The 23595-nt window shown below is 40.6% G+C and overlaps 1 protein-coding gene across 1 annotated transcript in view; it reads left to right on the top strand.

Moving 5' to 3' along the window:
• The window catches only part of Asxl3 (ASXL transcriptional regulator 3), a 141781-nt gene that overhangs the window by 105381 nt on the left and 12805 nt on the right, over window positions 1-23595 (top strand). The window contains exons 8-9 of the mRNA XM_038332071.1: window positions 19243-19339; window positions 22294-22399. Of these exons, the coding sequence (XP_038187999.1) occupies window positions 19243-19339; window positions 22294-22399 (203 nt within the window). The remainder of the gene's footprint in view (window positions 1-19242; window positions 19340-22293; window positions 22400-23595) is intronic.

A 23595-nucleotide genomic window follows, 5' to 3' on the forward strand; every position in this document is an offset into this window, starting at 1 on the left:
TCAAGGGAAAATCTTTTTAGAACACACTGGAATCTGGGAAATGCTGTGCTCATTTGCCTAGGGAAAGCTACAGACTCTCTCTCTCTCTCTCTCTCTCTCTCTCTCTCTCTCTCTCTCTCTCTCTGTGTGTGTGTGTGTGTGTGTGTGTGTGTGTGTGTGTGTGTTTGTGTGTGTGTTCATATGTGCACTTGAGGAAGCCAGACATTTACTTCATATGTTTTCCTCAATTGTTCTGCTCCTGATTTTTGAGTCAGGGTCGCTCAGTGTGCCAGGAGCTCACCCATTTGCCTGGGCTGTCTGGCCAGAAAGCCTCATGTACCTTCTTGTCTCTGTCTCCAGGACTGGGATTACACACAGGTTATTTACATGGATGCTAAGGCATCTGCTTGGCCTCAGCTTTGGAACTTGTTGTCTCACGGAAGCCCCTTCTCCCCTCTGAGCATCTCACAAGTATGCTGTTCTAGGAGCAGTTTGGAGGAATGGGGAACTGGAGAAACAATGGTGTAACATGCTATCATTGAGTTAATTGTGGCATACTATCAAATGAGGTGATGTTCTCTATTACAGATGGAAGTAACCATTTGGATGCTTGTCGTCACCCAGCTAGCATTTCATTCTGAGAATTTAAAGATGTGTTTTGGTACTTAGAAAATGTTTACCTCTGTAAGATTCTTAAACGTGAACCCTTCGTTTGCTGTTAGTTTGCAGTCTGACTTTCTTCATGGTTTTGAGTTTTCTTTGCAAATGGAATTTCTTACTCCAGTGAACTTCAGGCTATCTTTAAAGTGGTAAGCATGAGATAGATAATTTTGTGTACCACTTTCTGGTTGTGTTACTGTGGCCTGGCCCAACTGCAAGAAATAGAGATTTTCTGGGTGGAAGGTGATTGGTACTAGAGTTTCAGAAATTCACTGGCCTCTGCTCTGCAGCTATGTAATGCTAGGACATTGCTGATTCTCCCCTGACTCCTCTTCTGGTATTTAGACCCTGTCTGTTTCTCCTGCACATGGAAGAGGTAGCTGCCTGCTCATCTTATGTTATATAATTCCTCTCTAGAATAACTAGTGGCCTGAGCACTGACCTCAAACCCAACCCTCAAGGTCTGGGTGGTAGGTCTCAAGGTTAAGGAACAGAAACTCAAAAGATAACAGTAAAGATCATGTGACCAGGGAGCAGTAAGTCAATTAGAGATTATGGAGGTGTTCAGCCCACAGCCACAGCAGGTTAAAAGGAAATTCACTTACAGTGTTTTTTAAAAAAAAAAAAAAAAAAAAAAAATGTTACTCAGTTGCACAGTTCCTGCATGTGAACTTTGTGCATGAGAATATATAAATGTCAAAGTTAGAAACATCTGATAGGCGCTCTGACTGTGTTAGCTACTACATCCACACTTTATAGTTCCTTCAGATGTAGTTTATTTAGATTGCCTCTCATCTCCATTAAGATTCAGAGACATAGTTGAGAGCACTGATATTGAAGAAATCACAAACCAGATAGGTGTGGTGGTACACACCTGTGATCTTGGCACACTAGAGGCTGACACTAGATAGCTGTTGGGAGATTTTGGCTCGTCCAAGCTACAAGGTGAATTCAAAACTATCCTGGGATACCTGCAAACCATGACGCTTTTTTCTTGTGCTTTAAGAGAAGGAAGACCTGAGTCTTTCCTCTAAATTGCTCTAGGTTTATTAGAAGGAGGGTTGCCTTCCAGTTTCAGGATTACCTGTAGCTGGTTGACTTAATTGGAAAGCACAGATGGTCCATGGTGGACTGTTATATGCAGCAACAGCAGCGAGTGCTGGTGACAGAGGCCGACACTGGAGCTCATTTCTTTGCGTTGTCTCCTTCTTACTCCACAGAAAGGACAGTAGTAATAGTAGCTTATGGTATCTGGATGTCTCTTATAGGATCATTTAACTAAGGTTAGGACACGGTAGGCAGAACTATCCAAACAATGGGTTATGTTTCATGATGTATCAGATAATGGCACATTTTAGATACACAGAAAGTGAGTTTATTGAATGTTTTTTTTTTAAAGCACCTAGCCTCCTAGAAATTAAGACCTGCTGTTTATAACACCCGTCTTTGGTACGTTTGCCATAGGCTTTGAATAGCTATATTCTCTCCCAGTATTTTTTAAATGTGAAGTGCACATACTCCCAAACAGCCAGGCTTTTGGCAATTAGTGTCTAAGGCCTGATAAAGGAGAAGTACTCCAATAAGTTTTCCTTGCCTGCCCGGAGTTGCCTCCACCACAGCATGCCCCCAGCTCTGCAGCTTAAGTGAGTGCAGACATCAGGACTCAGACATAGGCTGCTTCTCATGTTTTCATGGCTCAGGGGGGAACGGACACCTCCGAACACCGTCTGTCAGGCCGCTTCTTGCCCTCTCAGTTGGTTCCCTTCTGGCCCTGATTTTTGTCTGCTTTGTCCCCTCTTTCAGCCTTCCTATTGCAGGCATTTACCCTGTTTCCGTCCTCTCTCAAGATCTCACTCTGGCTTTTCATGATCCCCTTTCTAGTCTCCTCTCTCTCTCTCTCTCTCTCTCTCTCTCTCTCTCTCTCTCTCTCTCTCTCTCTCTCTCTCTCTCTCACACACACACACACACACACTTAAATCTAAGTTCCTTATATGTTACCAGGTGAAGTGTTTCTTTTTCTGAGTCTTTGAAGCCTGCAGCTTTTAAAGGGCTACCCCTTTTCCTAGGGAACTGATAGTGTGGGTATTCCCTTTCTTAAATGACTTCTTCCCTTCCCTCCTCTTCCTCCTCCTCCCCATACTCCCCCTTCCCTTCCTCCTTCTCTTCCTTCCACTTGTCCTCCTCCCCTTCCTCCCCCCTCCTATAAGTGTTCCTTCTTTTTCTTCTCTTTGACACCTACAGCCTTTCACATACTGTACTGTACTCCATCTCTGAGCTGCACGGTCAGCCCAGTGTTTACTTCTTACTTTGAGATGAAGTCTTTTCAGGGTATCTTAAGCTGGTTGTTTGTAGCGAGGAGCTACGGGATGGCCTGCCTTTCATCCCACCCGGCTCCTGGCCTCCGGCTAGCTTATGCCCCGAAATAACAACACACAAATTGTATTCTTTTAAACACTGCCTGGCTCATTAGTTTCAGCCTCTTACTCACATCTTGACTATCCCATATCTGTAGTGTGAAGCGGCGGGCTGTGTCCCGCCACCCGGCTAGCTTTACCCAAAATAATTACACGGAAACTGTATTCTTTTAAAACACTGCCTGGCCCATAGTTTCAGCCTCTTATTGGTTAATTCTCACATCTTCCTTTAACCCATATTTAGTAATCTGGGTAGCACCACGAGGTGTGGCTTACCAGGAGAGATCTTAACCTGCGTCCATCTCGGAGAGGAGCAGCATGGAGACTCACTATGGCGAATGCCTGAAGCGTCTCCCCAACTCTGCTTCCTTGTTCCCACAATTCTGTTCTGTCTACTCCACCTACCTAATTTTCTGTTCTTAAAGGGCCAAGGCAGTTTTCTTTATTAATTAACCAATGAAAGAAACATAGACAGATAACTTTCCTCCATCACATATCGAATAATCTGTGTAACACCATGAATGGTTTCTTACCCGGAAAGATTCAGCATGTCTGACCTGGTGGCTGGCTTCATTGCATCTGGTTGTAGAGGCAGGGCAATTGTCTGAGCCGTCTACCTCACTTCCTTTTCCCTGTTCTGTCTAGTCCACCCACCTAAGGGCCAGTCTATCAAACGGGCCAGGCAGTTTCTTTATTAATTAACCAATGAAATCATCAGATAGATAGAAGACACACCTACATCATTTCCCCTTTTTCTGTTTAAACAAAAAACGGCTTTAACTTTAACATAGCAAAATTACATAACAAAACAGTTATCAAGTAAGAATTACAGTTACAATATTTATATCCATTTTATCTTTTATCATAACAAAGGAAAACAACTATAACTATCTATCTATTCTTCAACTCCATCAAAGATTCTAGAAGGATATAATATTACCTAAGTAAATGAGAAGTAAGCAACTTACAAAACTCTAGAAATCACAGAGACATCTTGCTACCTGAACCGTCATCCAAAGTTCTTTTGTACCGTTGGGGCATCCATCTTCAGCCTACAGGCCCATAAGTATCCAGCAGACATTTCCATGAAGCAGGAAATTTCAAAGGCAGTTCAGTGAGTATCTGTTGTGTCCTGTAGAATGTCTTGCAGACTCTTTCATGAGTCAGGAGCCCCAAAGAATTATCTCACATTTAGGCAAGTTCAGTAGTCCTCTCTCTGTGGGTTCTTTGTGTCCAGTTTATGCCAACAGTCCAGGCAAGAGCAGTTTCTTGCACAAATTGCTATCAAACTCCATAAGGAGTATCCTCTTCGATACCCATCATCTTCTTGAAGTAGATTGGTGCTGCCAGGAGCAGACGTGTCTCATTGTCATAAAAAGCCCTAAGTTATTAAAACATTTAAGTGGACTATTCTGTAGTCTTTGAAAGATATTAGGAATGTCTATCTAACTGAAATATATATCTATATATCTAGAAAATCTAACATGACTACAAGCTTTACTATTATTGATGATTATTCATTAACAACCTATATTTCCTAATTATACATTCTTAAAAGAACTACATAATCACAATAGCTTAATCAATATCAGAAATACATATAACAAAATTGGCCTTAAATTTAAATCAATAAGGCAAAATTTATACCAATGTAAATTATTCATATCTATATCATCTCCCCCTTTAAATGTAAAAACATTTATGAACAATATTTGGGAATATGGACGTAGTTATTTCTCTCCAAACTGCTTCCTGCTGAATGGGGGCGCTGTTAATCAGATCTTTCATCGTGTAACCTGTGTTCATCTCAGTTGGCAGTTGAGTGAAGTAATTTTTTGAGGGTGTTCACAGCAACCTTTCAGAAGGGCGTGGTCTATCATACCATATTGGGATAGAAGCAATCCATAGGATCTCATTTTCTGTGAAAACAAAATAAACTCCTTTCCAAAGCATCATGTCCTTAGATCCAAATTTTAAAGTCATGGTGTTTTCAAAATATCTATCTTGGATTAATTCAGCAGCATGTGTAAACCAATATCTTTTAGCAGCTGTTGCTCCTTCCTCAGCATTCAAACAATTCAAAGAGAGCATAATAGTATACAGCATCAAGATTCTCTGTGTATTTTCCATCTTTGTGATGGCTTTATTTTAACCTCTATTTAGTTTATTTTTACTTTTATTTTTTGAGACAGGTTCTCTATATATCTTTGTCCTGGAATAACACTTTAGACCAGGCTGTCCTTGAACTCATAGAGATCCATCTGCCTCTGCCTCCCCAGTGCAGGGATTAAAGGTGTGTGCTATAATACCTTGAACTCACAGAGATCTCTGTCTCTGCCTCCCAAGTGTTGGGATTAAAGGTGTGTGCCACCACACCTTAGCTACTTCCTTTTTTCTTTTTTTACTTTTAAGAACTTTAACCTTTATCATGCATATATTTTTAACACAGTGTAAATCATTTAGAGGTTTTCTTTGTTTTTGAATCTCTCTTTACTCTATCTCCCTTTTTCTGACCATATGAGCCTTTAAATTACTGAGCAATATGGGTAGGATTCAAGCTGCGGCTTTGCCAGCTAGATCCAGCCCATTCCTTAGCTTTCCAGCCTCATGGCAGAGGTACCGCTGTAGCCATTTTTATTGCCACAACTCTATGGCATTTCAGGGTCCCTGCCATCAAGCAAGCTGCAACATTGCACTCAGAAACCACACTCAAACACTCTGGTAGTTGGACCGCCTGCCTGAAAGAGTTAGAGTTTGCCCTGGCAGTATGGAACAGAACACCAGCATTTTAAAACGGCACAGGTTTTTTCCTGCTATGGCTGAAAACTGAAAAACACACTTTCAGACCCGAGAAATTGCTGCTACCAAGAAGCCATGCTTTACTCTATTCTTTCCCAAGCTTTCTCAAGCTTTCTGTGGATTCAGTTATCCACGTTGGGCGCCATTCTGTAGCGAGGAGCCATTGTTGTTAACTCAGTCTGTATCACAAGTGCAAGACCACTTGAATTAGGTCATCCTGCCTCAGCATCCAGAACATCTGGGATGATGGGGCTTGCCATCAGCCTAGGATGACTCTTACTTCATGTAACCATCGCCACTCCCATTTTGTGTCAGTTAGAAGCAAATTATAGTTTCTTCACGCACAAAAGCTGAAGGGAATTATACAAGCTTTTGACCCATTAGATAAGTGGTTCTCAATCTGTGGGTTGTGACCTCTTTGGGGTTTAATGACCCTTCTACAAAGCTTACCTAGACAATGGGAAAATACATATTATGATTCATAATAGTAGCAAAATTACCATTATGAAGTAGCAGCAAAAATAATTTTATGGTTGGAGGTTACCACAAGAACTTACTAAAGGGCCGCAGCATTAGGAAGGTTGAGGACCACTAGAGGCACTTAACAGTAGTACGGAGTGTCTGCCATACCCTCTAAACAAATCGTTTTATTTTTTATATAATTTTTTGAGGAAAAGATCTTAATATGTAACTGGTTTTCTCAAACTCACATTTTTCTGTCACAGCTTCAAACTAAATAATTATCATTATTTTTTTTTTCATACTTAATTTTTTATTTTGAAATCCCCTATTCCCTCTATACAAGAGCCTTTGTGGAAGCGCTTCCCACCAAGGCAGCATTGCATGTTGAGAACATCTTTATCATTATTTGAATTGTTAGATCAGGATGGACAGAGTTCACATGGACATAAAAGAAAGCAGACAGGCATCTCCAGAGGTAGACTGCCCTTTAATCAGAACAGTGAAGGGCACAAGGCTGTCCTCAGGAGCAGTGACTGTGCCCTTGGGGTTCAGGGGACTTGGGGCTTATAGCACAGAAGAGTTGGGATGGAAGAGTCCTCAGTGAAGCACGATTAATAAAAGCCCAGGGTTCGAAATTAGGGTTCAACCTGAAGATACGAAAAGCAAAACGGCAAGCCACTGACTCTTACCCCAATCTCAGTCTGAAATGGCGATCCTGCCTCCAGGAATCGCAGAATGAAACTGTGTGTTGAGAGCTGTTTCCTACAGTTTTATAATCCTCTCTAGGGCTGGGATTAAAGGCATGCACCACTGTCATTAAAGGCTTGCAATGCCCAGTTTTTATGGCAACTAGTGTAGCTACTGGGATTCATGGTGCATGTCATTATGGCTAGTGGGATTAAAGGTCTGTATTACCATAACCTGGTCTGTAAGGCTGACCAGTAGGAGCATTTTACTCTCAGATCTTCAGGCACTCTTTATTTATTAAAATAAAATTGAAATGCCACTACAAGTTAGCTCCTCTACAGTTGCAAAGTGGTAGATACGATGGAGGGATACGTGCTGCATCCCAACAGTCCATAGGTGCACACTGGAGGGATGCCTGTTGCTGTCCACAGGTACACACTGGAGAGATGCCTGCTGCACCCTAACAGTCCACAGGTGTACACTGGAGGAATTCCTGCTCATCCTAGCAGTCCACAGGTGTACACTGGAGGGATGCCTGCTGCACCCTAAGAGTCCACAGGTGTACACTGGAGGGATGCCTGCTGTACCCTAACAGTCCACAGGTATACACTAGAGGGATTCCTGCTCATCCTAGCAGTCCACAGGTGTACACTAGAGGGATTCCTGCTCATCCTAGCAGCCCACAGGTGTACACTGGAGGGATGCCTGCTCATCCTAACAGTCCACATGTATACACTGGAGAGATGCCTGTTGCTGTCCACAGGTGCACACTGGAGGGATGCCTGATGCACCCTAACAGTCCACAGGTTTATACTGGAGGAATGCCTGCTGCATCATAGCAGTCCTCAGGTGCACACTGGAGGGATGCCTGCTGCAGTCCATAGGTGCACACTGGAGGGATTTCTGCTGCATCCCAACAGTCCACAGGTGTACACTGGAGGGATTCCTGCTGCATCCCAACAGTCCACAGGTGTACACTGGAGGGATGCTTGCTGCACCCTAACAGTCCACAGGTGCACACTGGAGGGATTCCTGCTGCATCCCAACAGTTCACAGGTGTTATCAGTGAAGTCAACTTTTCTGTCAAAAACATTTCAGTCCACCTGAGGCTTTCATGTCATTAGCCCCTCATTACCTTCCTGAGACTGTTGTGCAGACCAGGGCCATTTGGTTGCATTTTGTGTGTATTTTTTCACTTATTCATCACTAAAACTCTGAAGTAAATTGCTAGTTATTCCAAGTTAACTGGTGATGGAATTGAACTTCAGCGAGATGAATTTTGTGGGCTACAATTTTCCAGCCAAACATTATTAAAACCATGCCCTTGCTGCCATGCCTTCCCTTCTCTACCACACAGAGTCCTCACTTCCATGAATTTTCTTAAGAAATCAGTCTTGGCCAAAAGGAAGAGCTAGAACTGCTTTATGTTAAAGGAAAACACTGTAGTATTTTATGAAAGGAAGGCTTGTAGGGGCTAGATCCTGCCTTGATACTTGGTCTGAATGTTGGTGTCCCTCCTGCACAATTATGTTGTATAGTATATATTATATTATACATTATACAGAATAATACATTATAATATTTTATATATCAATATTATACATAGTATTGCATATGTTGAAATCCCAGCAGCTATGATGATTGCATTAGTTGTGACATTTGGGAGGTTGATAGAATGATTGCTCTTAGCTTGATTGAAGTTAGAGAGCAAAATGACACAGACTGTGAACCAAGACATGACCCCAAATCTACAGATGCTGTGATATTAGACCCTCTAGTCTCCAAAATCAAGAAATCAGTTTTGACTGTTTATAAGCTTCCTGTTTGTGGAATTTTGTTATAGCCTTGAATACAAAATGAGACCAAGGTTGTTGCAAGACTAAATTAATGACAGTTGTCATTATTCTTGATTCTAGGTGTTATTGCATAGTAAAGGGAAGAGGTCGTTACTAAAATGAGGACGGGGGAAGCATGTGAAGTAGGGAGAAAGTATTTAATAAGCCACAAAGAAGGAAATAAAACCAAACCAGTGCCAGAGTCAAGGGTTTCTCCCAATGTCCGTTCTGCTCTGAGGATTTCTCTTGCTTTGCCAACACTGTATCCTTTCCTTTTCTACTGTCAGGCCCAGGCTCTTGTGGAAACAGAAGCCGTCTGTCCATTTCATGGTTCCTGGCACGTAGTTGATGCTTATGAAGTGTTTGTTAAAGAAATGGGTGACTAATAGCTAGTCATTTAAACACAGCTGTTCAGAGTATTACAAATAGAAACAGTGACTCACTGGTTCTCACTACATTATACCATAACCTTGTTTTATCTCTGAGAACGAGCTTAAGTTTCACCAAGTAGAACACTCATGTTCTGTTTAATGACTGCGTACATTGAAAGTCTGCTTTTCCAAACCCTTCTCCTCCCACAGAGGGAACACTGGAAAAAATTAAAAGAGACCTTTAATACATATGCACAGGCTGAGGGTGGACGTGCAGACCTGTAATCCTAGAACCCTGGAGAGAGAGGTCATAGTATCAGGGGATCAAGTTCATCCTTGGTTATACATGGGATTCAAGGCCAGCCTGGACTACATCAGAGACCCGATCTCAGAAAACAAACAAAAGTTATATGTACACATTTTCATATTTGCTAAGATTGTTCAGATCTTATCGTCTGCCTTTGCATTGGTTTGAAAGCACCGCTTCTCATAAATGTCTCTCAGATGGCCTCCAGGTGTGGCCAGCAGTGTCTACTGATACGTCCTGAAATAGATGCTCCATGAATAGCAAAGCAAACTATTCTAACGTTAGGCTCACCTTTCAGAGGGCTTGTGTTTATCTTTGGATGTCTTTATTCGTTCTTACCGATTCCGCCATCGGCTGCCTTCCTTCTGAACTGGCTGGCGAAACACTACAGAAATTAGCCCATGGCGTGTGGCCCATGAGGGCAGACTGCTGATTTAAAGGGGGCTCAGAATATTAAAAGTGAAGAGCAGTGTCACTGGACAGTAATCATTGCTTCTGATAAAGCAGCTGGGGAGAGTCCCTAAAAACCCGTGCATGTTTCCTAGTGGAAACCTGGTAACTGAGCCCATGCACAGTGCAAATTTGAGCTTCTCCTTTGACATTTGTTTTCTAGGGCCTCCTAGAAGAGTCTTTCAGACTCTTGTCCCCATTGTATGTACTAAAATTCAAAGCTAAAATTATGAAAAGAACTTTGAATATTCCTGCTAAGAAAAAATTCATTTTCTCAGTCACGGAGGCCTACAGAATTCCTTTCCTATGTGTTTTGTCCTAAGGAATGGTCTTCCCATCATTTGGCTGATCATCTTAACAGAGTTGAATGCTTGGGCTTGAAGCTGTCATTTTAGCTAGGTGCTTACGTTGTTTACAATGTGAATTTTCACAGGGAAAAGAAGTGTGTGTGTCTGTGTATAATATATACTTAAAATGCATGCATACAGAAAATAAATACCCATAGGAATTTATACCTATGTACATATAGCACACATGCAGACACACAATATTTTTTTAAATTTTGTGAGGAGAGAGAATAATTTCCCACAAGTCTATTTCCTATTATGCCACCTGAGAACTGACAATCCTTTTTTGCTTTTTGGAGCTCTTTTCAATGCATATATTCAGATCTCAATAAACAGATGTTCTATACTGCTGGCCATGCCTCTGCCAGAATCCTTCTAGTTCAAAATGACAGCCAACCTCCTCCTGAGCACAGCAGATCTAGCTCCAACCTTCTCTGCTGAACTTTGTACCTCCTGAGTTCGTCCTGGTGTTGAGTGCCTATCACAAAGGCAGCAGGCAGTGGGAAGACAGGCAATCAGCTCAGCAGAGAACAGGGGAGGCTTTTATTATGAAAATCAGCTCTGAAACTCTGTCATAACAATTATGACACAAAAGCCTTCCACTTTTCCATCTAAATGTTGATTTTCTTCATAATATTTTCTCTCCAAAGTTTCTCTTTTGTTCATTTTACTTTGATTTTGTGCATTTTTTAAATTGGAAGAAAGGATGAAAATGGCATAAGTTTAAAAAAATCCCCGTATGTCTTTATGTCTGTGTAGTGAGAATCTCATTTTTAAAAAGTTGCTTGTACATGTAAAGATTAAAAAAGAATAGAAAATAATGAGACTGCCTGCATTGAATTTAAATAATATTTTAATTTATTTTTTGAGAATTTCATCCATATGTGCAATGTCTTTTTTCATGTCTCCCTCCTATTCCCACCTTCCAACTTGCCCATGGTCCTCTCTCCAATGTACCTCCCTCCCAACTGCACATCCTCTTTTTGTATAACCTACTGATTCCAATTACTGCTGTCAATATGTGCATGAGTATGGAACTACCCAGTAGAGTAGGGACAGGCTACCAGGGCTCATATCACTGAAGAAATCTGACTCTCCTTTCCCAATACCCATCAGCTGTCAATAACTCCTTAGATAGGGGCTTCTTCATGACCTCTTCCCCTACCCGCGCTAGATTACTGACTGGATTTATCTTGTGCAAGTCTTATTCAGAGAAGCACAGCTACCAAGAGTGTATTAGTGTGACAGTCCTGCCATATCCAAGAAACACTATTTCTCATCAGTCCCCAAATTTCTGTTTATTGCAGTCTTTCTATATTTTCTTCCATGCTGTCCCCTGAGCCTTGGGAAGGTGGACACAAGAGAAAGATGAGTACTCGGTGTCAGTTAACCCTGGTGCTCTGGCCAGCTGTGGCTGTGTCAGCTGCTGTCTACAGCCGGGTTTCACCATGATGTCCTGCAAGAAGAAAGAGTTATGATACCACTTTTGCACAGTTTTTCTTCCATTCCATATAATTACATTGAATGTTTCATTCTGCCATTCTGGAAATATGTTAAAAAAAATTATTCCAAGTCCAGATCTTAAGATGTTTTCATTTATTGGTTAAACAGGGATTACATAAGAAGCACAAACATGGTCATTTGACTTAAACAGTTTGTCTGCTCCTGAACTCATACATTGCTTGTGTAATTTTCCTGACTGTAGTCTCAGAAAGCAGTTTTCCCACAAGATACTGATAATTGCTTTATGAAAAGATTACAGGCTGATACATTTTTTAGAGATTGTATAACTCATTCTTATGCATAAGAACCCATAAAAATACCAGGATACTAGAGAATGCTTATGCTAGGAAAATAAATAAATAACTATATTTAATAGAAGACACAAACTGTACCTATTGGAAGAAAATTTTCTCTTAGATGCATTTACCTAAAGTTATCTACTCTATTAGCTGTTTTGGAAAACACAGTTTGGGGAATATTGGCTTAGTCTATATCCAAAAGTAATTATCAAACATCACTTGCAAAACATTATTTTGCACATTCTTATCCTATTTCTGTATCCTATTTCTTTTAGTGGTGCTTTTTCTCTCTCTTACTAGTGTCTTTTATGCTTTGTGTATTTCTGAAGAAAGAAATTCCTTCCTGCAAGTGAAACCTGAACATATATTCTGTCTCCTGAGCTGTCTGCATCTCACTAAGTGATTGGGTATAAAAATGAGAACTTGCTCTTTCAGGGAAGAAGGTTCTCACTTTAATTCACACCAGAGTTCTTGACTGAATAGGATGTAAGTGACTCAGTGACAAGAGCTCAGAGGTCATTGCTCTCCAGTGTGACACTGTTAGAATCAGTGTCCTGCTAGTGTCCCACTGTCTAAGTTGCCTTTCTTCTAAAGATCATATTGATTATTTTTTAGTGGAAACAACAGCTTGCACAGTGCTCTGTATACTATGTTAACCTAAATAATGCTAAAAGGTTTGATGGGTGTTAGCACATGCATGATATACATCATCCCCTCCCTTGTACCTGTGCTAGCTCATCATCCCCCCCACTCCGTCCCCCTCACCTGTTCTAGCTCATCATCTCCCCACACTCCCTCCCCCTCACCTGTGCTAGCTCATCTTCCCCCCACACTCCCTCCCCCTCACCTGTGCTAGCTCATCATCTCCCCACACTCCCTCCCCTTCACCTGTGCTAGCTCATCATCTCCCCACACTCCCTCCCCTTCACCTGTGCTAGCTCATCATCCCCCTACTCCCTCCCCCTCACCTGTGCTAGCTCATCATCTCCCCACACTCCCTCCCTTCACCTGTGCTAGCTCATCATCTCCCCACACTCCCTCCCCTTACACCTGTGATGCTGCTTCCTCTATTTTCCTACCTGCCTCTGTGGTTTTCTTTCATTCTCTAAGAAGTGTCTCCTTCTCCCACACCCTTTCTATCATAAGCATTCTTCAGCATCCCATCTGAAGCCCTCTTATGATTTGGTAATATTCCTTGGATAGTCTCATACATACACTGTACACATGTTTATGATTAAGCCTACTCTTCAAATAATTCCTGATTGTTCTCATTGCTCTCTTACTACTGAGATCTTTGCCTCTGTTCATGGGGGGGGGGGGGTTCCTTTTTCCTGGGAACAAACTCACTGACTGAACCTGGAGTCACTTAGGTTGGGAATAAGCCCTAGTGATCCTTTTGTCTGTGAGGAGGGAGGGTTAGAGGGGAGGACCACTAAACTATTCATCACTACCTGTCCCAGATCCTCTCGTGTTTCTCATGGATTACAGCAATCACAACATATTAATGATTCTGGATAGTATGAAGCTATACTGCTCAATATGGTAGCCAGTTGCCAGCCACACAACTGCTCATAACTGGATATATGGCTGCTTCATGTTAAGATACCATGAACAGAATTACAATTGAATAACAAATAATTTTCAAAATATCTCACAAATAATATTAAAAATAATTACATGTTGAAATAAAATTTTAAGTAGGCCAAATTGAATAAAATGCATTCTTAAAAATAGTTTCATGTTTCCTTTTTCTTTTACAATGTAGAGACAAAAAATTAAATGCACACATGAAAGTTGTGTTGCTGCCAGATAGCTTTGTTTTACGGTATGTCCACACATAGAAGTCTGAACTGTCCCTTTCAAATACCAGATTTTATCATGACTGGCTTACCATCCCAAGCCTTAACTCTATTGGGTTGGGGCCATTGAGCTCCATTGGGCTGGGGCCTGAATTCTGTATGGAGTCCAGGGATCAGGAGGTCCTGTTGCTGGCCATTCTCCCTTGGTATTGACTACCTTGCTGCCTCTCTTTCCGGCACTCCCACCTCAGTACTCTGTTTTTATTTCTCGCCTCGCTCTTTCCACTTCTTCCAGGTGTGGCGGCAGTTAGTCCCTTATTAACAGTGAGGATGAGGAGGGTTGGCCTGCACTGTTTCAGCCAGCCCTCTGCTCGGCTACACACACTAACTTTCTTCTTTTTGTCAGGTTTTTGCTTTACGAATAAACTCTAAGTTGCGTGTGTTTCTAGATGTGAGTTTTTGTCTGCCAGTTTTATCTCTAGCTTGGTGGTCTGTTCTGCCAGTGCTTGGGAGATAATGGAGGAAGAAGAGGAGTTTTAATTTCATCATTATCAACAAGGAAAGACCATCCTGGGCTATATGAACCCTGCCCACCCCACATCTTCTCTCTCACCCAGACATAATTTAAAAGATTATTTTATTAAATGTGAGTTCAGATATTAGATATTACTGCATAGTGTTTAAATAACAACGTTTGTTTAATGCGTTGAATTCTATTTGATATCCATCTATTCCTAAATGTTTTTGTCATTGTTTTTGTTGGTTTATTTGAAGGGGGGATTAATAGAATCTCAGTCTGGACACCAGGGTGAGCTAAAATTTGCTGTCTACCCAGGCTGTCATCAAAAATGTGAGTTCGAGACCAGCCTGGTCTACAAGAGCTAGTTCCCGGACAGGCTCCAAAGCCACAGAGAAACCTTGTCTCGAAAAAACAAAAAACAAAAAAAATCAGAGCAAACCTCCTGCCTAAACATAGAATGAATACGATTACCGGCATGTGTTAATACAAGATAAAATGTTTTAATAAGCAACGTCAAAGGCAGATGATAAACTCATCAAGAAAGATTACATCTTTACATTGTGCCGGGATCTGCATATGAACATATTTCTCTCTACTCTTATTACTTACCCTGGAGAAATCATATTGGTCAAATTTTCCCTTGTTAATTTAAAAGGAAGAATAGCTGATTAATAGTTTAGCTAGACACTTCATCATGAGAGAAGATTTTTTTTTCAGAATGAGTGTTTCTATCATGCTTAATAAAAAAACAGAATTTATAGTTCATCAATAAATAACTAACCTTTCAGAAATGTTTATTGTTCTAGTTCATTAAAGCGTTATTTCTTCCAGACAGTATTTTTAAAGACCATAAAATTAATGGTGCATTTTAAAAGTTTTATTGGCACGTATTTCCTAAGTCTATTTCAGCTGTGGTGGTTAATTGTGCTGTCTTACATAGGCCAGGAACCTTACTTTTCATGTACTTTCTATTTGAAAAGAAAATGATTTTCCTCCAGGGCTAGCTTCCATGTTCTAGAATGTGTTTATATCACACTTGCTTTTTCCTGTGCTCAGATCTTGAGAATCTGTCAGAGCTAATCTGGTCTTTGTGTCTCAAAATTAGTAGCCAAGCCCCCAGCCTGGAAGAATATGTGAAACAAAAATTCTGTATGTGAACTGCCAGAGATAAATTTCAAATCTTTCACTAGCCAAAATAAGGGTAATGAGGAAACCATTATAGAGAACACTGGAGATTCTGAACATCACATAAGTGGTTGAAGATGCATCAGCTCCATATGCAGAACAAGTCAGACCTGTCCTTCTGTGCGTCATGCACATGCACTCCTCAGTGCACAGGTCCCTTTGCTCTGTGGGGCACTTGCCCTACACTGTTAATCTTATTTTAAATCCACCTTTGAAACAAGGATCTGAATCTGTTTTCATGTCTCTCAGTGGATTAGCTTTTCTCCTTCATGACCAAGGTCCACATGCAGCCTCTATCCATATTTTAGGCTTAGAAGCATATCCCTTAACATACTTGGTAACATTCCTGGAAGATCTTCTTGTCTTCAAGGGTAGACATTAATTTACTCCTGCCAGAGTGATACTTGGTGTTTCTGATCTTCCTCTAAAATGCTCACGGTGTGTTTGCCTCCTTAATCCTGAAGACCTTCACACACCCAACATCTACCTTCCTTTGATTATCTGTCCCCTAAGTCTTCCAATGGCAGTTAGTGATGTCTCCGTGTCTGAAGCCTCTTTCTTCCTCATCTCCCCACATTCCTAAAGCCTTCTTTTCTTTTACCTAGAGTAGAGTGCACAGGTTTCATGGATTGTGACTCAGACTGGAAAAGGTCGTGAAATATAGAAGTAAATTGAAGACAAAACTTAGACCTGGAAACCTTTTACCTAGACCTTCACATCTACTTGAGAAATACTCAGTAGGTCGGTTCCAGGGAAAATTTAAAGCCTGTGTTCCTTTGCTTATGTCTTATTTCAAATTATTCCTGTTTCCCATGAACCTGAGTTGTTCTCAGGTTGTTTCTATAGATTTCCTTGAAACCTCTGATCTAGAGCAGAAGTCCACAACTGTGCAGACATGGATGGGATTTGAACATGCAATTATTATCCTGGCTAGTATGTATCTCATAGGTTTCTTGACACAGATGGAGTTTCACCATTGCTCGCTCATTCTAACACTTGTAGCACCTTTAGTGTGTCAGATGAAGACTACTCAGTCACATATCATCATGGAGGGGAGTAAAGGAATGGAAGAAAGTAGGGGAAAGGGAAAGAAAGAACAAGGTTGATAACTGATAGGTTAGCCGCAGTCTGCACTAGTCTTAAGCTAGACTTAATCTATGTTTGATATCCCTTCTATCTCCCCTTAAAACCCATTTATGACTAGCCTCAGTCCAGCTCTTCTTCTGGTAGACCTGGTAGCAGGACCCAGACATCACCCCTGAGGAGTCTGAGCCTGTGGCCATCTTGGCACTAATCATTGCTGTGATTCTACTTTGCATGCACCAAGATATGCCAGTGAATGCTCAGCATTTCCAGCATCCTCCTACCCATCCCTCTCTGGAATAGCAGCACTCTGCCTCTGGATGATTCCATCTGTGTAGTAGATCTTCTTTGTCTGGTGGTCCCACCACATGAGAGATGCAAGGTATCCAGGCAAATCTTAGCTACCATAGTGTTCTTAACTCAACATTTTGTTCTTAACTTTATCACTTAGACTATTACTAATGTAGAGATGGTTGTGCCTCCATATTAAATTTAGAAGTATTTGGAGATACTTTCAGATACTGCATCTTAGAAAGGGGTTGCTGCTTATAACTCATGGATCAGACATGCTATTAGTTTTCGAACAATGCACAGAGCATTCATGACCCCATATAAGAGTAGTACCAAAGTAAGCAACATATCCCAGTAGAAGTGCTTCACCTAGAATGGGGGCTCATTATTTCACTCAATGTAAAATTTAGATAACAAGATGCATGAAACAGGCAAATGGATCTTGGCACTAGCTCATTCCAACTTATTCTTAGTTTTCAGATCTGTGCATGCCAGCCATTGGCGACTTATCACCAAGTGGCACCTAACTTTTCAGTGGATAGAATAAATTCCAAAAATGCTATTCTAAAATTATCCAGTCAAAAGATAGAATGACTGGGATGTTTTCACAAAAGGTAGGACCTTGTCTTGCTGACCATGAAGCTATACCATAGCTACTCTATTACTTATTTCACAAGTCCCTATAATCAAATACCCTATAGGAAGCAACTTAGGGAACAAAGGCTTGATCTTGGCATCATAGCTTGAGCATACAGTTCATCACGGTAGAGACATCATGATGGTGGCAGCAAGAGGCATCTGATCATAAAGCCTCTGAGCTAAGAGCAAGGTAGAGATGAATTTTAGCTCATAGCTTGTTTTCTTCTCTGCATTCTGGCTCCTAACCTTTGGAGTGGTGTCACACACAATTAGAGTGGGTCTTCTTTATTAATTAGCCCAATCTAGAAACTCCTTCACAGGGTTTCCCAGAGGTTTGTGTCCTGGATGATTCTGGATTGTGTGACAGTTAGTATTAATCATTCCAACCACACAGAACCCAAATAAATGGAGAGGTTATAGAAGAACAACCATTTGCTCTATGAAAACTGTATTAAAACTTAAGGAGAGGAGTTTTTCTTCATTGCTAACACCCATACAAGGATCAGATAGGTAAGTTTATGCTGGTGACCTAAAAACTATCTGTTAAATAATCTTAAAAATGAAGAGTAGAAAAGGAGTGGATGAAATACTGCATTTGTGAATATTTTAGTGACTAGTAGTTCCTTTTTAGATGGAGATACCCTTGTTAATCACCAGCACTCTTGTGTTCCTCATGCTGCCTTCTCTTGGTTTGATTTTCAGTGATCCAAACTTGGACAGACAGTATGTGTTTTCAGAATCCACATTTCTCTTTTCTCCTGAATAATACCTTATCTGTATATTCATGCAGTCATTGTATTAAATATTTAAGATTGTTATCTTTACAATGGATGAAGATTATAGAAAAAAATAATAAAAATAATGTATATATAATATGCAATTGTGGGCTGGCAAGATGGCCCATACTTGCTGCCATGCCTGATGCCCTGAGTTTGATCACCAGGAGCCACAAGATGGAAGGAGAGAAACAACTCAGCGAGGTATCCACTGACCTCTGTATCCATACCACAGTATGCATACAGTATACACATGTATACACACATATATGCATTCTCTCACACATATGTGCATACACATACATGCACTCAAATTATTGAACAGATCCTTGTTGTATCAGCTATATGAATTTACATGCTTGTTCTTCATATGGGTTCTAACAAAATGGAAAATTACCCTGTCCTTATGTTCTTCATACCACACCATGTCCACTTTTTGCATAAATTCATCCGTCACTGCTCATGCTCTCCTATGCATTCCCTTAGCCTTTGTCTTTCAACCTCCTTCATTCCCCATCACTTAATGCTTAGCTGCTTGGCTCTGCTTCATCTTTTTATCTTCTGTAGGCAATTCCCAGTTATAGTCAGGGACAGAACTAATTGTCTCTGTGCTGGAAGTCAGCAAGAAGAGTGCATGTGATTGATGCCCCGGAGTCATCTTTTGTTGAGTTCCTTTTCCTTTCCTTCCTTCCTCTTACATCAGTCATTAGTACTAACACACACACACACACACACACACATATCCTCTTACTACTACTCAGTTTTTGTTTCTCTTCTGCATGCTTTCACTTTGAATTATTTCTGATGGACTATTGTTTTGTCCACTTATTTCCTAGATGGGAAGTGATGGAATTTTACGCCTCAGTACTTCAGCTCTAAATAATGAATTCTTTGCATACGCAGCACAAGGTTGGAAACAGCGACTGGCAGAAGGTAAAATTTAGTATCTTATTATTATGCCACATGCTATAGCAGTTGTACTGTGTTAGGATACAGGTACTATGTTACAGCATACGCGTGGATGCTAGAGCATGTGTTCTGTGTTAGAGTGTAGGTGTTACGTTAGAGCGCACATGCACTGCTAGGGCACATGCAGTGTGTTAGAGTTTAGGTGCTGTGTTAGAGTACACAGGCACTGCTAGGGCACATGCAGTGTGTTAGAGTTTAGGTGCTGTGTTAGAGTACACAGGCACTGCTAGGGCACATGCAGTGTGTTAGAGTTTAGGTGCTGTATTAGAGTACACAGGCACTGCTAGGATACATGTACTGTGTTAGAGCGCAAACGCTCTGCTAAAACACATGCACTGTGTTAGAGTGCACACATTGCTAGAGCACTTGTACTATGCTACAGTGGGCATATTCTACTAGAATACACATATTATGCTGAGTTCTCATGCTCTGCTAGAGCACATGTACTATGTTAGAGTACACTCCTGTGCTGCTGTGCATGACTGTGTCAGAATACACATGCACACACAAACACACTGCTAGAGCTCATCACTATGTTGGAGTACATGTACTAGGTTAGAATGTAATCTATGTTCCCTACTGGAGCACACATACTATGCTAAAGTACACATGCACTATGAGAGCACACATGCTAGCAGTGTACTGTTAGAGTACACATACAACTAGAGTACATATGCTGTGTTAGAGTAGAGTACACACATTGTGCTAGAGTACACACACTATGGTAAAATTCACATGCTATACAAGAGTTTACGCACTCTGAAAAGCAAAATACTGTAGAGTACACTGTGTAAAGTACACACACTATGTGGAATATACAAACTGTAGAGTACATATACTCAGTAGAATACACACACTGTAGAGTGCACACACTCTGTAGAGCACACTCTATGTAGTACAGTGTAGAGCACACTCTGTACAGTACACTGTGTAGAGTACACACACTATGTAGAATTTACAGACTATAGAGTACATATACTCAGTAGAATACACACTGTAAAGTGCAAATACTCCATATAGCACATTCTATACAGTACACTGTATAGCATACACTCACTGTAGACTACACACACTGTGAGTGCACACATTCTGGAGTATACACACTGTAGAGTGCATACTCTGTAGAGCATGCACACACTGTAGAGCACACACACTCTATAGAATACACACTGTAGAGTGCACCTTCACATGCTGTACTTAGCTTTGTGTCTTCCTCTGACTTCCATGTTTCCACTACTCCCCCCTGAAATGCAAATACATTTTCACTTAGTGTAATACACACTTTTATAAAGGAGTTCACTAATTCTTTGATGATTCTGTCCATTTTTATTATCCAGCATTTTTAATAATGTTTAATATATCATACATATTTCATATTCATTTTGATACATAATATCTTTGAAATTATGACAGAGTTTAATCCATTTTATTTTCCAAATCTCTTGGATTCTAAGGAAACTCTAACATTACTTTTCCTGAAGTTTCTGTCATTATTTACTTCCTTTAATGTCAACCCAGGGTTTTGGAAAGACTAAAAGCATGAAATGCAGCACTTTACACCCCTCACTCCCAGTTGCTGGCCCTCTTGGATACCCACGCTACTCCTAGCAAATTCTGATTGCTGTGGTTCACACCCTCCTCTCAGTCCTCATGCGTCACCTCATTTCCTCGAACTGCATTTTAATCTCCTTAATTTACACTTTTACCCTATTTCATATCAAACAGCATATCATAGTATGAATACTATGCATTCATAGTATATTTCAGACTGTTTCCTGGGCCTGTATCTTCACAGGTCCTTCATACTCTCCATCTGAATCTTCTTTTTCCTAAGAAATGATGCCCTCTAACCTAAGGTTTTCTTTTGAGCAGTGCCTTTCCTCCGAGAAGCCTTGTTCACCACCTAGGTTTATGCTACTGTCTGTAAGCTTCCAGATCTTATGGGTCCCTGCCCCTCACCCGTATCTTTTTCCAGTGTTTGCAGATCTTGCTTGCTTGTTTCTCACACTCTTAGGTCCCAGCCCAAATGCTCTGTAATAAATCTAGGATTTTCCCCTTACTTTTCTGTTTTCCCTTCTGCTCTCTCTGAACTGTCACCTCTACCCTCACACTTGGGTACTCTAATAGTATCTGCAACTCTACTTTTAATTTGATATCTCTTGGTATCCTGACTATTGCTGGCCCATTTACAGCATGCATCTATCCCTCCATGCTATTCAGGCAGGAGTCCTACAATTTTCCCACCATCCTATGACCTGTATTTCCACCCTGTTTACCTGGCTGTGTTCTTCTGTCATGGGATGCCATCAGGAGCTCCTATCTCCTGAGGTAAATGCTGATCCCCCTTTAGAATGTGCATTGGGTAATTGACTCCAGTCTTCCTTTCTTATTTAATATCATCCAATATTGTGCTCAGAATTGGCCACTTGAAAGGACATAAATATGCATAATCATGTCTCCATGCCTTGTGATCTAATCACTTGCATAAGCCTGATCATCCTTTACAAGTGAATCAAAAATCAACTTCTAAGTATAATCCTCTTTAATTGTCTTAGGAAAAATTAAGTGCTGCCCTATCTCTGCTTCCAATGCATACATTATTCTTATGGCCTGTACAGGGCTTTTAACAATATTTCATAGTTCATTATGTCTCTTCTGCTTCCATCAAGATGATTTCCTTCAGGACAGTGTACATACAGTTCCATTTTCAGCCCATAGCATGTCATATTTAGGAGCTGGTCTAATGTGAAATGACCATTTGAGCAATGTTCATAAAAGGAGCAGTATTAGAAATGTGATCATCGCACTTCTTACCTTTGATATTCGGTGAAGTTTACTCAAATGAATGATACGAGGTCTTTTTGAATTGGCAGAACACATGATCATTTTCATTCAATTTATTGCCAATTTCTTACCAGGAGAGTTTACTCCAGAAATGCAATTACGAATAAGACAAGAAATTGAGAAGGAAAAGAAAACAGAACCTTGGAAAGAAAAATTCTTTGAGAGGTTTTATGGAGAAAGGTAAGTACCAGAGCTTTTCTCTCGTTTCTTTTAGAAGAAATGAAAATGTAATTCTCTGCTTCACATGGCACCCTCATACGCTGTAAAACTTAATAAACCTGTGATAAAAGGCAATGGTCCCCCGGTGTACGAAATTGCAGGTAAAATTATAGTGGCATATCAGCACTTAAATTTTAAAAATGGGTTTTCAAGGTTTATAGCATGTTCACGAAAATTCATCTTATACCAAAAATTATATGTAGAATCCTAAAGAAGTCAATTGTGATTTTCTTAAGTGGGTTTTGATCAAATTCTCTTAGTTTTTAATCTACATATTTTCACTATTGAGTATTGCAAAGACAAGTAATTTTAGACACATTTACTTCTCAGACTTGTCCCTTGTAAATATTGACTTTATATGTCCATTGTGGTGTGTGTGTGCTGGAGAGAACCTGCAGGATTATGTTTCACTTTATCTGTGTAGCCTGCTTTTATTTAATACTTTGAATATGCTTATGAGTTGTTTAAATTTTTTAAACTTTGTGTGTATTTGTATATGATGTGTGTGTGTGCATGCAGCAATCTCATGCATAGCACCTGTGGAGAGCTCAGAGAACCACTGGAAGGAGTCAGCTTTTCCTTTTCAGCTTGTTGACCAAGGGTCTCTGCCACTGTATTATGTACTCCAGGCTAGCCTGCCTAGAGCCTTCAGTTAAGTCTCCTATCTGTCTCTGATCTCACTGTAGGAGTTTGGGGATTACATGTGCATCCCATTCTATCCAGTTTTTTGCATGGGTTCTGAAGATCAATCTTTGGTCATTATGGTTGTATGGCTATGACTTTTATCTGCTGAGCCATCTTCCTGACGACGCTTCTTTATAAAAGTGCACAAGAGTAACCACATGTATATATGGTAGCAACTGAATTAACCAAAAAGCAGGTTCCCCTCTGCATCCTGCTTAGCAGAGAGACATTCTTTGGGAAGAATCTCTGTCTCAGACAATCATGTTTCGAGAAAAGGAGATCCAGAAGCTATTGGTGGTAGCTGCAGGTCTTTGTAGAGGAACTTGTGCTGACTAATGCTTGTATAAAAGGCAAGAGATGGTCGCAGGCAATGTCTTCTGTGCCATTTCATTTCATAAATTTCTCTAGTCAGTGAATAAAATAACCTAGGAATCTCACTTGAGCTTTTCTGCATAAGAAATCCCTTTAAAGGG

The sequence above is a fragment of the Arvicola amphibius genome, chromosome 5 (genome assembly GCF_903992535.2).
Source record: "Arvicola amphibius chromosome 5, mArvAmp1.2, whole genome shotgun sequence".
Classification (NCBI taxonomy): Eukaryota; Metazoa; Chordata; class Mammalia; order Rodentia; family Cricetidae; genus Arvicola; species Arvicola amphibius.